General features: G+C 39.6%; 3 protein-coding genes across 5 annotated transcripts in view; 2 read left to right on the forward strand and 1 right to left on the reverse strand.

The window, feature by feature from the left end:
* Positions 1-232: 232 nt before the first annotated feature.
* LOC122532600 (probable ribosome biogenesis protein RLP24) lies at positions 233-1201 on the reverse strand. The gene is made up of 2 exons (XM_043661508.1): positions 1049-1201; positions 233-802 (listed from the first exon to the last, which is right to left on the reverse strand). Exons 1-2 carry the CDS (start codon positions 1127-1129, stop codon positions 368-370), a joined length of 516 nt encoding a protein of 171 aa, XP_043517443.1. The 5' UTR covers positions 1130-1201; the 3' UTR covers positions 233-367.
* Positions 1202-1653: 452 nt separating this feature from the next.
* LOC122532536 (cytochrome b-c1 complex subunit Rieske, mitochondrial) lies at positions 1654-3306 on the forward strand. 3 transcript variants are annotated; one of them, XM_043661364.1, is made up of 5 exons: positions 1654-1892; positions 1977-2006; positions 2255-2407; positions 2492-2669; positions 2753-3306. In XM_043661364.1, exons 1-5 carry the CDS (start codon positions 1802-1804, stop codon positions 3039-3041), a joined length of 741 nt encoding a protein of 246 aa, XP_043517299.1. In that variant the 5' UTR covers positions 1654-1801; the 3' UTR covers positions 3042-3306. The 3 variants fall into 3 exon arrangements, with proteins under 3 accessions (XP_043517299.1, XP_043517290.1, XP_043517309.1); XM_043661355.1 differs by having other exon boundaries at positions 1658-2006; XM_043661374.1 differs by lacking the exon at positions 1977-2006 and having other exon boundaries at positions 1658-1892.
* Positions 3307-10869: 7563 nt separating this feature from the next.
* LOC122532504 (zinc finger protein chinmo-like) overlaps positions 10870-13320 on the forward strand; it is a 69846-nt gene continuing 67395 nt past the window's right edge. The window contains exon 1 of the mRNA XM_043661302.1: positions 10870-10985. Within this exon, the coding sequence (XP_043517237.1) occupies positions 10910-10985 (76 nt within the window). The 5' untranslated portion in view covers positions 10870-10909. The remainder of the gene's footprint in view (positions 10986-13320) is intronic.

Genomic DNA, 13320 nt, shown 5'->3' on the forward strand with positions numbered 1-13320 from the left:
AATTTTTATATTTACAATTACATTAGTTTTTTTTTAGATGGGTCTTATTTGCAGATTTCTAAATTTTCTTATTCTTATTCTAAATTCCTAAATATCATTTAATTTTTATAATAATTAGTTACGCGTGGATTAACTTAAATACACAATGTTATTATCAGTATTTAATTTTGTACTATTTTTATTTACAAATTCTTTACATAATTATGTTGTACATAAATGTATTACATAAATTATGTTGTACTATAAAAAAATACACAAAAATACACAAACATATCTGGTACATGTAAGTTTAGTTGTAGATTTTTATGTCATTGCAAAATCTTCAATTATCATCTTATCGTATTATAGATACGATATAATTCCAAAACTAATTCACTTCCATCTCTTGTTGTTCTTGCTCATCATTAGAATCTTGCATTTCTTCTTGTTCTGCAGTTTCTTCCAGTTTCCTCCTTTCTTTCAACCCTACAGCAGGTGACCTTACAAGTGACAAGTCGCGTTGAACTTCTTTAATATCTCTTTCTTGTTCTAGTTCACGTCCCTTACGCAATCTCTGCATTATGTGTAGATTTTGTCTCTTCTGTCTAATAGTTTCCACCTTCTTTATTGCATCAATTGCATTAGTCCATAATTCTCTGTTGTATTTGACTGGGACATTTCTTCGCTTTTCAAATTCAAACGAGGGATCCACTACCAACTCTTTGCCAAATGTCTTCCTATATGCTTTGGTCCATTTGACTTTTCTTGGATTTTTCTTCTTCTTAAATGCAGCGTGACATTTCGACCGACAAAACCTGAATATCTGTGTGAAAGAATATGAAATGAAAATATGCATATATGGTAATATTTATGCAATATGATTTATAACAATTATCAATTATTTATATATAGTAAAAAGAATTGTTATTATTAAGTGCAAAAACAAGGTAGCATCTAAATATACACATAACCTAAAAATTTTGATTGAAAAAAATTATAGATTCGAGCATTTCTTTTAAAAGTATAGAAACGAAATTTTGTTGTGATAAATGTGTATAAAAATTCTCACCTTACAGTCATTTCTTACAAACTGAATTCCGTGTCCCGGATAAATCCGGGACGAACAAAAATAACACGTTTCTATACGCATGTTGCATGCGCTTGTGAAAACTCGGGATAAGATTAGAAATCAAGATATTAATGCGTACATAAAATTGAACTAGTAGCCGCGCCATCTACGAAATATTTTCTATGTCATTTTAATGTTTCTCAAAAAAGTTTTTTAAATATATATCACTTTTTAAGCATATATAATTTTAGATATGATATATTTACATATATCTACATATGCATGTACCTTTATATATCTACAAAAATAATATACTCAAAGTAATATACATCCTAATTTTTATATTTTTAAATCATATCATTATAGTATTATATACTTGTATAAAGTATATAGAAATTAGAAAATATTTTATAATCTACAGTCTATAGTATAGACATTAAAAACTAAGAAACACTAAGAAAAAGAAAATTAAGCAACAGAAAATTAAATTTAGCTACAACACATATAAATTATAAATATATCTAATTTTTATTCATATAAATTTTGCTTAGAAGTGTCTTTAATTGTTGAAAGTCTGTGGTTAAGTTGTGCAATTAGTCAGTGATTCAATACATTATTGCGCGACATCTGTTAATTCACAGAGAATTTTCTACAAAAGTTGCGTCGCAGAGACATCTAAAGACTTGGTCTTCGGTTTTTAGTTGGTGTTCGGTGAAGTTGTTTCGGTTGGACGTCGATGATTAATTAGGAAAAATGAACATTGTAGCGAAATCGACAAGTCTCGCACCGTTGTTGAAGTCGACAACTGTCATTTCAAATGGACTGCAACCAGTGATTGGAACAGGTGTTGTATTAAAATCGAAAATTGTCTGTAAACCTGGCGTTAGTCGACTGGTTTCTGAAAGTTTGCAGGAAACTCTTATTACAGGGTCTCTGCGTGTGAGTTCGGGAATTGGAGGTTCGAAAACTGCTACTTCATTATTATTTTATTATATTTCATGCATCAACAGAATTTATTCTCACTATAATTTCGATTATATAATCGTATGTCGTATGCAGTGCAATTTCAAAGATTACTGTTGTATCAATCGAGTTTATCACAAATCTTGTTGTGCAAATCTTTTTTCTATTTTGAAACGTTGAAATTGATATTATTCTTATTTTTAATATTCGATGTACAAGCGGTACTTTCAATGAATTTTCTAGCAAGTTTACTAGCAACACAGAGGAGGTTGGCACACACTGATGTTCAATGGCCAGACTTTACTGATTATCGTCACGATGCTGTGAAAAATCCAACTACCAAAAGCAAGGAAAGTTCCGTTAGTCGTAAATCGTTTACATATGTTACAACAGCTGGTAAATATATCTTTCAATTTGTCTTATACTATTCTATAACTGCCAAGAAATATAAGTTTTGATGTTTTATATCATATGTTATAGCAACTGGAGTTACTATGGTTTATGGTGTAAAAACAATTGTACATAATTTAGTAGCGTCCTTAAGTGCTTCTGCTGATGTACTTGCATTGGCAAAGATTGAAGTTAAGCTTGATAGTATTCCTGAAGGAAAGAATGCCGTATTCAAGTGGCGCGGAAAGCCTCTTTTTGTACGACACAGGTAAATATTGCTAAACATTCTTATATATCTTCACGTTTCGTGCATATAAACTGAATACAGCTTTTGTTCTGAAATGATTGCAGAACACAAAAAGAAATTGATAAGGAGGCACAAGTAAATGTCTCATCTCTTCGAGATCCAGAAGCAGATGCAGATCGTGTGCAAAAATCAGAATGGTTGGTCGTTTTGGGTGTGTGTACACATTTAGGATGTGTTCCAATAGCAAATGCTGGTGATTTTGGTGGTTACTATTGTCCTTGCCATGGTTCTCATTACGATGCTAGTGGAAGGATTAGGAAAGGACCAGCGCCTCTAAATTTAGAAGTTCCACCTCACGAATTTGTTGAAGGTGATATATTAGTTGTTGGTTAAGGCGTTAGTATATGTAGTAAAATGATATTATAATTTATATCAAATTGTCTCACATGCATTTGGTAATTATTTCAAAATTCATTACCAAAGCTAACGCTATATTGATCTATTATAAATTATGGTAAAACTGTATAAATAAAAGTTCAAGCTTAACCAAAATACAGTTTGTTTATATCTTTTATTTTTATTCATGCTTAATGTCTATCAATTTTATTAATGTGTGGTAATTTAAACAAATCTAAATAAATAAATCTATTGAAACGAAGACTAATATAGTATTTTAATATTCAAAGATGAACTAGACAAGGTATTTAAAAGTCATTACGTAAGATCGCAATACGGAATGCAGCAGTATGTAAATTTCGTAATGAGAGAACATTCTATATTTGAAAGATCTTGAAGATCAAGCGAATCGGTCTCGCTTCCGTAAGGCGGCGCCACTGATTCCGGACCAAATTTTCATTTTCAATGCGTGACAAGGGCGTCTATACGATCGACAATTTGCCGGCCGATTCTCTGTTTTCAGTCGCCTTCGCTGCTGGCAGCGTACGGACGGAAGAGTTGAGTATTTTCCGCGAAAATCGGTTATCTTTCATACACTGTCATCTTTTCACCGCCATTCTATATGATGATTCAAAGATCCTTAAACCAACGACGAGTGATTTCCGTGATCTGACATTTAAAATAAGAACAGAAAATGTTTTGTTAAGAATGAATTTTCTCCATGCTTGGTACCGGCGTTTAGTGACACGTCGTGAAAGGATTAGAATCGAATAACTTTTGACGACTGAATTGAAAGTGACATTTGGAAAATTCAGAGAAGAAAGAATACGGGAAAAGGCGGGAGACGAATGCGTGGAAAACCGATTTTCGTAAGTTCTTATTTATTGTACCCAACGTCTATGTTATTTTACTCTTGCTCCGTTTTTTTTCTACATCATCATTTCAATATACATTTGCTATATATTGTAAAGCATATCATAATATCGTGAAAGTATAAAACAATAACAGAGAGATACAGATAAAGAACTTCAAATTTCTGCAGTGGACCTCGTTTACTTTTCGGAATAAACGGGTTATAATATTTTGTCATAATTATTATGATATTTTGTCGTATAATAATTTTGGATCCAATCCTGTCTTGCCAATTGTCAAAAAATATTTTCAGGAAATATGAGTTTTGTGTAAAAAAAAAATTTGTTTTCATTTGTTTAAATGAAAATAAGGTTGGCGCGTGAAAAGAGAGTCGTAACAGAATTAAAATGGAAAATTATGTTAATTGTCTCACGATTTTATTACTATTGAACATTTCGCCGAATAATTCGATCGTTACCTGAATGGATTTCAATACACAATTTCTCGTCTCACAAATTGACCCTTACGACAACCTAGAACAATTGTTTTCGTAACCTTAACGGCGGCATATGTTTGTGTTTCTGCATGTTTGGTTCCGCTTGGTACGATGACTCCTGTACATTCGAATCATACTTTGCATCCTGCTAACGGTTCGAATAGGAGTCTCATAGTTTTTGCGATACCATTTGCGTGCCTTACGGTTCATGTAAACAAAGACGAGATCATGATCGTTCGAAACGGTCATTATACTAAGGTCGGTCCTGCATATCGGAAGTCGATTCCGCTACTCGATTCTCCATCGTATCTCGTATATATTCGTATATATATATATATATATATTTTTTTATTATTATATAAAATTAACGCGTGTAACTATTGACTTACGATCAATTGCTTGAAATTGAAATCTACGCTATTTGGGACATCTTTGATTCAACATTCGGTAAGAAGATTCATACAATATTTTCTTATATCTTTGATTCAACATTCGATGAGAAGATTCGTATAATATTTGTAAAATATCTTTAATTGTTCAGCATTCGCATAACTTTTGAATTCTATGAATATTTACGCACGTAAAATTTCAATGTCTCTAAACTAAACAAATCCATCTATATTCTGTTAGGTGTTCAATAATTCGCAAGATTCGTGCTTCCTTCTTCCTGCGCATACATAGGTATACATAGACTTGCACAGGCATACATAGGTAACTACAAAAGGTATTAGCACGTAACTTAATTTTCTAGTAAAGCGTTTTTCTTTTTTTATCAGTTTCTACGTTTCGAATTTTTATAGAATTCAGAAATTTAAATTTTGACGTAGTTAATTAACACAGCATGTGAAACACTCTGACGAATACAATGATGTGCCACTATTTTTTGTAACCACTGTATATACATACATGTTTTTGTATTCGTAACGTGTATCCCTTCGAGAGGCCATATTTTTCGGTTGCCTCTAGTTAATTACCCATTTCGATGACATAGGACAATCTGGTTCCACCAACAAAGGCGATAAAGTCGTTGTTGTTCGGCAGTTTCGTGCACTTTGTTATTCAACCTTCGAAAGGCAGTGTGTGTCTCTCTGTGCCGATCTGGTTTACTGTTTGCAAAGCCGATGGCTTACCCTTCGGAATTTCAGAGAGAGCGAAGGATATACTCGTGCTGGCAGCATAGTTGCAAGTGCAAAGCCGCGGCTGCCGGACTTTTTAGAACGCTGCGCAACCCTCTTTCTCTTCCTCAACCCTGTGGCTCTGCCCTCCTGTGCCTTCCACTTCTCTTTTCTATTTTCTTTTTTTTTTTTTTCTCTCTACCTTGTGCCTCCGTACAAGCTGCACGGTGTGCGCGTTCTGGCATTCTAATTCTTTATGCAGCCGGCCAAGGAAATTCACAGTAGGAATGCACGGAAGGGAGATTGCAAAATCCAGTTCCCCTTTTCTTTTATTTTTTTCTTTTTTTGTTCTTCTCCTTTTCCTTCCTTCTTTAAACTGAGCGAGAGGGGAAGAGAGAGAGAAAGAGAGAGAGAGAGAGAGAGAACGTTTTGTGTTGAGCCCTGCATTCAACTATCGGGACGCACTCGGGCGTGCGCGTGTGTGCACACACGCAGCCATACCATAGTAGTAACCTGGCCACGTGTCCGTGTTCGTGTACGCGGACGCGAACCAGGGAAAGCGCGAGAGTGCGTTCGTTGGTTGGCCGGTGCGTGCGTGCGTGCGTGCGCGCTTCCGAAAGTGAGTGGGACACGCGGACCTTCATGCTGAAGGAGAATCAATAGATGTGCGTTGCATCTTGCCCCTCTTGTCCCCTCTTTCGGCTATACCGCGCGCACCCTTCTTCCTCGACAACCACTGACTCGACCTTCGCACGAGAGAGCGCCCGCTCCTCCATCGTACGCTTCTGTCTTCCTTCCATTATCCCTCTTTCTCGTAACGCCCTTTCCAAGGATGCAGTTCAATGCATTTCTTCTTCTTCTTCTTCTTCTTCTTCTATTTCCTCTTCTTAAGAATAAGTTGTTAATTTGTGTTTAAGAATACGACTCGTTCGTTCGATTAAAATCTCGAAGAAAATTAATTCAATTCTTCACTGATTTCTCGGAGTTGGCCGATTCTCCTCGAATCAGCTGTTCGTCCGAAAACGTTTCTCCGATTTCATCCAGTGTCATTGATCGATTTTGTTTGTCCCTCTCCCGCCTTACCACCCTAACCTCTCTGTCGTATAAAAGATCTTATCGGGTTGAAAGTCGACGCGTAAATCAAGATACAGAGCCGGATAAACGACAATCGCCGTGTACGTCGACAAAATAGAGTGACTCGATGGTTAAATCGTGCGTTTAACGTCGATACTAACTGATTACATCGATTAAAACTACTTACGACTAGCAGTTGTTCGGGCAACAACTGTCCTACTAGGTGAGATACTGAATTATTTAGAAAATCGTCCCTTAACTCACTCACTGAAGCATGGAGTCCTGTGCCGGAGTCATTTATGACCTACACGGACATTCCATCAACACATATTCAGATCGCCCGAGTACTAAACACAGAGTGATGGTCGCTCGAGACCGAGGTCCTCGCCGATATTGTACCAACACAGTGACAGACAACCGACTCGTATAGGAACAAATAATAATCACATGAATAATAAAGTTATATTTATTTATATTTATACATTGACGAGAGACAATCGCTGTATCCTTGCTAGGTCCAATACGTTGCCAGTTACGTCCAAATTCCTGGTTTTCTAGGACTACATTATCCACAGTTTTTGGTATATTTTCTTGCATTTCGACTTTCTTGGAATCTTGCATTTGGGGTTCAGCGTCACTATTTGATACACTTTCGTTGTCTGATGATTGTTCAGTGCATGTTGAGCGGGAGAGAAGACAAAGAAATATTGCTCGTTGGCAATGAGAACATTGCGTCAACAAATGGAAACAAATAAAAACAACGGAAAAAAGTAATAAAAAGAACAAAAATAATAATTGCTTTGATTTGCTGCACACGTCGTTCCTCCTCACGAGCGTTACCAAAAACTGATTCTTTTGTCTTCGGTCTTCGTCACTTTGGCACTTTGGCGGACACGTGTTAGCCACTTGGCTACTAACTCAAGTAGCTCCCATCACTGTATGCGTTATTGCATTCGAGTAGCTCTCAATACGGCATAAAATGACTCCGGCACAGTAGGCGGAGGGTTAATGATGCTGCCTTCTGTAGTGTGTTGTCCTTGAATACTCCATTTTATTAGCGGAAAACACAATTTTTGTATTCGAGGAAAATAGCTTTCTAGGATAATTGAACGTCGTAACTTTCAAAACTTTGCTTAATAAACGATAATTAACGACAAGAATCTGAAATAAAATGGAGACATGTGTTATTTATAACACAGTTCTCTACATGTTCCATAATTATTGCAGTGAAATGCACCGCAGAACGCATAGTAACGCACGTGTACTAACGTATCCGCGTATTTATTGATCTATCTGTTCGCGTTTATCTGTGTACCACAGCCTTCAAGTTCGGAGGGTTGCACAGGGTGCAACCTTTAACGCAAGTACACACACACACACACATATGTAAGTTCAGCAACAGGGTTTCTACTGCAACCCTTGGCGCGAATCTCCTAGATGAAACTAGTTTACGAACAGCTTTATCCATTTTGCGTTGTGTGCCCATATTCCCTCTTAAAAGGAAGACGAATTTTTATTTAACGTACCGTGATGTCAGTAAAGGTTCAAACAAGTAACATGTTGCAGAGAAGGGAACAGTATTGAAGCGAGAATCGTAGAAAAACTCCGCAAAATAGTAATCGCAATTGCGCGGAACGTGGGCGAATTCGAGAAACGAGAAAGAAACTCGCGGAGGAAGGGTGAATGGGTTAGTCAGGAAAGAGAACAAAAGACAGACAGAGAGAGAGAGAGAGAGAGAGAGAGAGAGTGAGAGAGAGAAAGGGAGGCACAGGTGAAAGTGAAGCGAAGGTGGTCGAGTTAGAGCGGTGTTTGGGAGGGTGAAAGGAGGTTAATGATTAGTTCTTCCGAGGTCGGGGGCTGTTGCCGGGTGCAGGTTGCTTGGCTCCCTTCAGACTGCCCCCTTTAACCTCCACCGCTCCCGAGGACATCATCCCTCTCGTTCCTCTGCCTCCCTCCCTGGTTTTTCGTCCTTCAATTCCCCTCCGTACTCACCGATTCTGCCAACCTCCAAAATTTCAGGCCCTACCACCGACGCAGCTCCACGCATACCGTGGGGGTGTGAGAGCTTGCAAGGTTGTTCTCCCCTCCACGTTGCTGTTGCTATCTTCAGGAACGTAGGTAGCTTGGGGCGCGCGGAATTCCTCGTTGGCACGCGTTCGAAAAATTTTTCTACGGGCCTCTCCTCTCGCAGAATGCATCGTGTTAGATTGTTCTTGACTGAAGGATAAAAAAGAAAAAATCTCCAGGGGATCGCGGTATGCGAAACGTTGCCTTAATTATCGAGCGATCCCAACTATGCCAGCCATGGAATAAAATAGGGGATACGCGCTACGCTTCGTATGCTCGTTTTCTGCGTTCGCCGAATTTTAAATGCCGGGCAACCTGTTTTTGTATTATCAGAAGGGTTTTTAATTATGTCTCAGTTGAATTTTCGTTTGAACTTGTCAACACGCGTTGGAGTTTCATTCAATACGTAATTAGATAATTAATATTATATCCAACAATGATATCGAAAGAAAATGAAGATTATAACATTTTCCAAGTTTTTTGCTTCTAGCGTTTAGCTTACGGTATAATGATACATTGCTGGAAAAACAAATGACGTAACGAACGTGTCACCTAGTTAGGAAACATTTCATTTCTCATTCCTCTATCTTGAACGCAATGAAGATGCATACGCAACGGTGGACAGTCATAATTAATGTGTTGACGCCAGAAACTGTCGACCCGTGAAACAAACGCGCTCTCTCTCTCTCTCTCTCTCTCTCTCTCTCTTTCTGTCACCTAGTTAATCTGACTAACAGATACCATTTGGTATACGCATCTCGTGCGTACGGTCTTCACGGTTGAAACGATTGAAAAATACTTACGAGCGTATCGCGGCTCTATCGGCATACATAATCCGATACCTTAAGCAGATTTTGAATATTTCCACTTCGATACTTCGTTCCGAGACAAACTGTTGCTGCATCTGTCGCTCCTTTTTTCTCACAAATAGATAATGCAATCAGTGGTCTCTTGTTAAGTACGTCAACTCCAATTATATGTATGTAGAAAGCTAGCAACTTTATGACCGAGTTGCTCGAGGCATAATGATACCGCACTGCAAGGTACCGCGCATAAGCATATATCTGTCCTAGAAATAATAGATAAGTACGTATACGAGAGAGAGTATGTGTGTCAATATAAATGCAGATTCGATCGTCGTGTCAGTTAGTAAAGAATTCAGCGAAAAAGTCAATGTGAAATCCAGAAAAGTTTAGAACTCGGTATAATATACGTGTTACATAGCATAGAATAGCGTAGCATAATAGACCAGTGTATCAACTAAAATACATTTTTTGTTATCGTTGCATTTCGGTTTGCTTCCGCACGTATAAATTTATCTCTCGATAAATTAACAAAAATGGAGAGTTACTGTGATGTTCAAATACTTGACAAATAGAATGAAACAACTAAATAACGTTCGCCTAACGTTAGCATCGCATCACCAATGACGTTAAACTCAAAAACTCCGTCATGGAACGCTTTTTCATTCGTGTCTCGCCGAATCGTCCCCCGAAAACGCGAACTCGTCACAACAAAAGTTGCCAGGTCGTCTATTGCATAGCAACGGTGTGTATTTCGTCGATTCGACGCGTCGTTGTTTCGTTCGTCGTCCTCTTTTTCGTCCGGTAGCGCGCTAGTCAAATTATCTTATCGATTCAGAGAAAGAGAGCGTTTGGCCGACTGGCTGGCGAACGTCGGGCAAACGCGTTCATCGAGGAGGACGTACTTTTGCACGGCAATGAGAAGAATTGAAGTAGAAAGAGGGATGAAAAGGGACGAGAGGAGGAAAGAAAAGAGAGTAGAAGGAAGGGAAAGAACAAGAAGAAAAAAAAAAAGAAAAAGAAAAAGAAAGAAAGAAAGTTGATGGTTGCTCGCTCTTTGCAACGTCAGCCCTGGCTGAGGCCGCCCTCGTGGCAGGCTGAGGACTTTCTAGCGAAAGTGATGGCTGTGGCTGGCCGGTTGCTTGCGTAGGAAAACCGACTCCTCGGGGGGTGGTTGTGCGTCGCTCGACGTTGGAGGCGGTTGTTCCTCCACCTTGAACGCGAAGAGCTCGAGGTGGTCACGAGTGGGGTGGTTGGTGACTGAGGCGGGGGGTGGGTCGGCCAGTTGGAGGGCACAGTGGGGCGAAGGGGGTATCGGTAACCTTGCAACCCTCTTGCGTACACGGAGGAAGGGGAAGTGACAGGAATCCCGGGAGGAGCGGTGGGTTATGGGTTGAAGGCAGTCGGGGGTGCAGCCGCACGGGGCGGCAGTGACGGGCGTGACGTAGACGGAGGAGGATGTACGCCCCTGTCGGCGAGGGCCACGGCAACCAAGAACCATCCCTGGTCAATTCATGGTGGCTTCATCCGCCAGGTACACCGTGTTTACCCTGTTCACATTACTAGACGCAATTTCTCTGAATATTTCGCTCAGTCTTAAAGTCTGTCATTAGTCGGCTATCGATATATCAACTATCACGATCGACAGATCGGGGAACCGTACCGACAAGAAATACCGTATCGATGACTGAATGAACGAATTGGTTTCACTCGTTCGCGGCTTGCGTTGGTGAAATAAAAAGTCGCGCGCATTCGGTGTGGTTGCTGGTGATCGATCGTGATCAGTTATGTTCACAGAGGGGGATTGCTCGATCATCGATGTGCCGGTTTGGTATGACTTGTGGGTGATAACGTGGATGGTAATGAGAGTCTGTACTCGCGTAACGTTGACTCGTCACGAAGTGACGTTTTTTTGGCCAGTAAACTACCTGTTGACAAATCGTAGAAGTGAATTTCTTTTCCCGCTCCAGGTGGAATTCAAACTCCCACTTCGTGCATTCTTATTGACCGTTAATTTCGGTAAACGAATAGCTTCATGCGCGTTTAACGCCGAGTCACCGTTACTTACGCTTACAGTACTCACGATTCAGACAACTCCCGTTTCGTTTCGTTTGTTTAATCTTATGCAGCGCATGCACGTGCTACGTGCACGTTTCGTGCACGCGTGTGCATCCCGCGTAACGGTGCCTGGGTGGGAAGCTACGCTCGGCTGTAAAAGAATAACCATGCACGGCTTCCATTTCTTCTGCTTAATGTCCCTTTGCCACGGTTCTCGTGGACTTTAGTGCCTGAAATACGCTTCGCTCCATTATTACGTACTTCTTCCGCTTGAAACTTGCTACCTCGTCAACGACCTCTTTTCGACAAACGTATCGTCACGCATTTATTTTACAGCGAAAAGAGAGACGCTATCTTTTACGCTTCGATACGTAAGATACGCGTTGCAATAAATAATGGCAGATGCTATTCTTTTACCCGAGACAATTCGACATTTGAGAGAAAGTTCTCCCAGATGTGGCTCGTAAAATTGCTCGTCGTTTGTGATCGAACATATTTAATATCGCGTTAGGATTGTCGATATGAGAGTAGTAGTGACAAATCAGCATCTCGTATTTCAATCGATTACGTTATTTATCTACATATCCAGGTTATATGTAATCAAGATTTGAAGTTCGAACGTGTTATAGAAGAGTAACGAAAGAAACCCTTCTTGTCATGGAACTTGCGTTTAAACGGTAGAATAAATATACGCACAACAGGGGAAAGACATCAAACAGTGGAAGGAAAATCGTAGGCGAGTGTTGGTAGTCGAATTTATGTCAGGCCTCGTCTTCGCGTAAGAGAACGAAATCCCATCGCTGAGGGCTGTTTGCTCCTTGTCTCCCCGTTGGATTCCCGCGTGAACCGTGAAATCCTCGGTTGTGGATCGCACCAATTTCGTCTTCACGCCAATTTCGCCTCGCGCGGAACAGCGTATGTACGCTCGATTTCTCGTCACCGTTTCCCGCGTCCTCGTGGCACCGATTCTCGCGCTTCACGCCTTCGCGAGGCGACAAACAATCGTAAAGTACGCATCTGTCGGGTCGATAGGCAGATCGGCACGTGTCATTAACTGCACGTGCAGCACCCTTTAGTTTCGTTCAATTTGCCCCGATGCACGAGTACCGATATACCTTTTGTGCGTTCAGAATCCTTTGAATGTTATTTCGCACGCTTTCGGACGAAAAATTGGGAATCTCTCAAACGTACGAAGTTTAAATTGGTCGCAAATTGAAATTGCTCCTCGTAACTTTACGTTGCGTTCACGTCAAAATCTTCTCACGTAACATTTCATGCTTGGTAGATATTTTTCTTTTTACATTTTCCTACGTGAACGTAATTTTCTCTTTTTCTTTTTCCTTTCTCGAGGGAAGGTTTATCTGGTTTATTTAAAAGGAAAGTGTTCCGATCCTTCGAATGTATCGCATGTACCGCTGGCATCTGTTTCGTTAAACCCGCACGAATAACCACGAAGACACTTATCTTAATTACAATGTCAGCGAAATAAATTGTTACCGGTATACGTATCAAGATCAGGTCCCTACATCGATTTGTAAGAACCGTCACACAGTATCCGAGAGCTTGTTTTCGATAAAGGAACACCTGCTCTCTGTGCATGAAACTAATGAAACTTCCCAGTCATTTGCTTCTATCTATTCTATTCCAGCTCTTCTGTTCTTTTCGAATTCTTCAAAAAAAAAAGAAAGAAAAATGTAACAAATATTTGTATAATTTGTTAAATTTCCTCTCGAGAAATATTGATCGTCACATTCTACTTTAGACGTTAGACTTTTTTCGATTTGTCGTCTGTCGTTTTCACCGTAGCTTAC

This window comes from Frieseomelitta varia, unplaced genomic scaffold (assembly GCF_011392965.1).
Source record: "Frieseomelitta varia isolate USP_RPSP 00005682 unplaced genomic scaffold, Fvar_1.2 scaffold_140, whole genome shotgun sequence".
In the NCBI taxonomy this organism is placed as follows: domain Eukaryota; kingdom Metazoa; phylum Arthropoda; class Insecta; order Hymenoptera; family Apidae; genus Frieseomelitta; species Frieseomelitta varia.

Coding starts and splice junctions, on each gene's coding strand:
- LOC122532600 (XM_043661508.1), bottom strand. CDS start 1,129: ATGCGTATAGAAACGTGTTATTTTTGTTCGTCCCGGATTTATCCGGGA. Junction 803..1,048: donor TTGTAAGAAATGACTGTAAG/GTGAGAATTTTT, acceptor TCTTTCACACAG/ATATTCAGGTTTTGTCGGTC.
- LOC122532536 (XM_043661355.1), top strand. CDS start 1,802: ATGAACATTGTAGCGAAATCGACAAGTCTCGCACCGTTGTTGAAGTCG. Junction 2,007..2,254: donor TGTGAGTTCGGGAATTGGAG/GTTCGAAAACTG, acceptor TGAATTTTCTAG/CAAGTTTACTAGCAACACAG. Junction 2,408..2,491: donor TACATATGTTACAACAGCTG/GTAAATATATCT, acceptor CATATGTTATAG/CAACTGGAGTTACTATGGTT.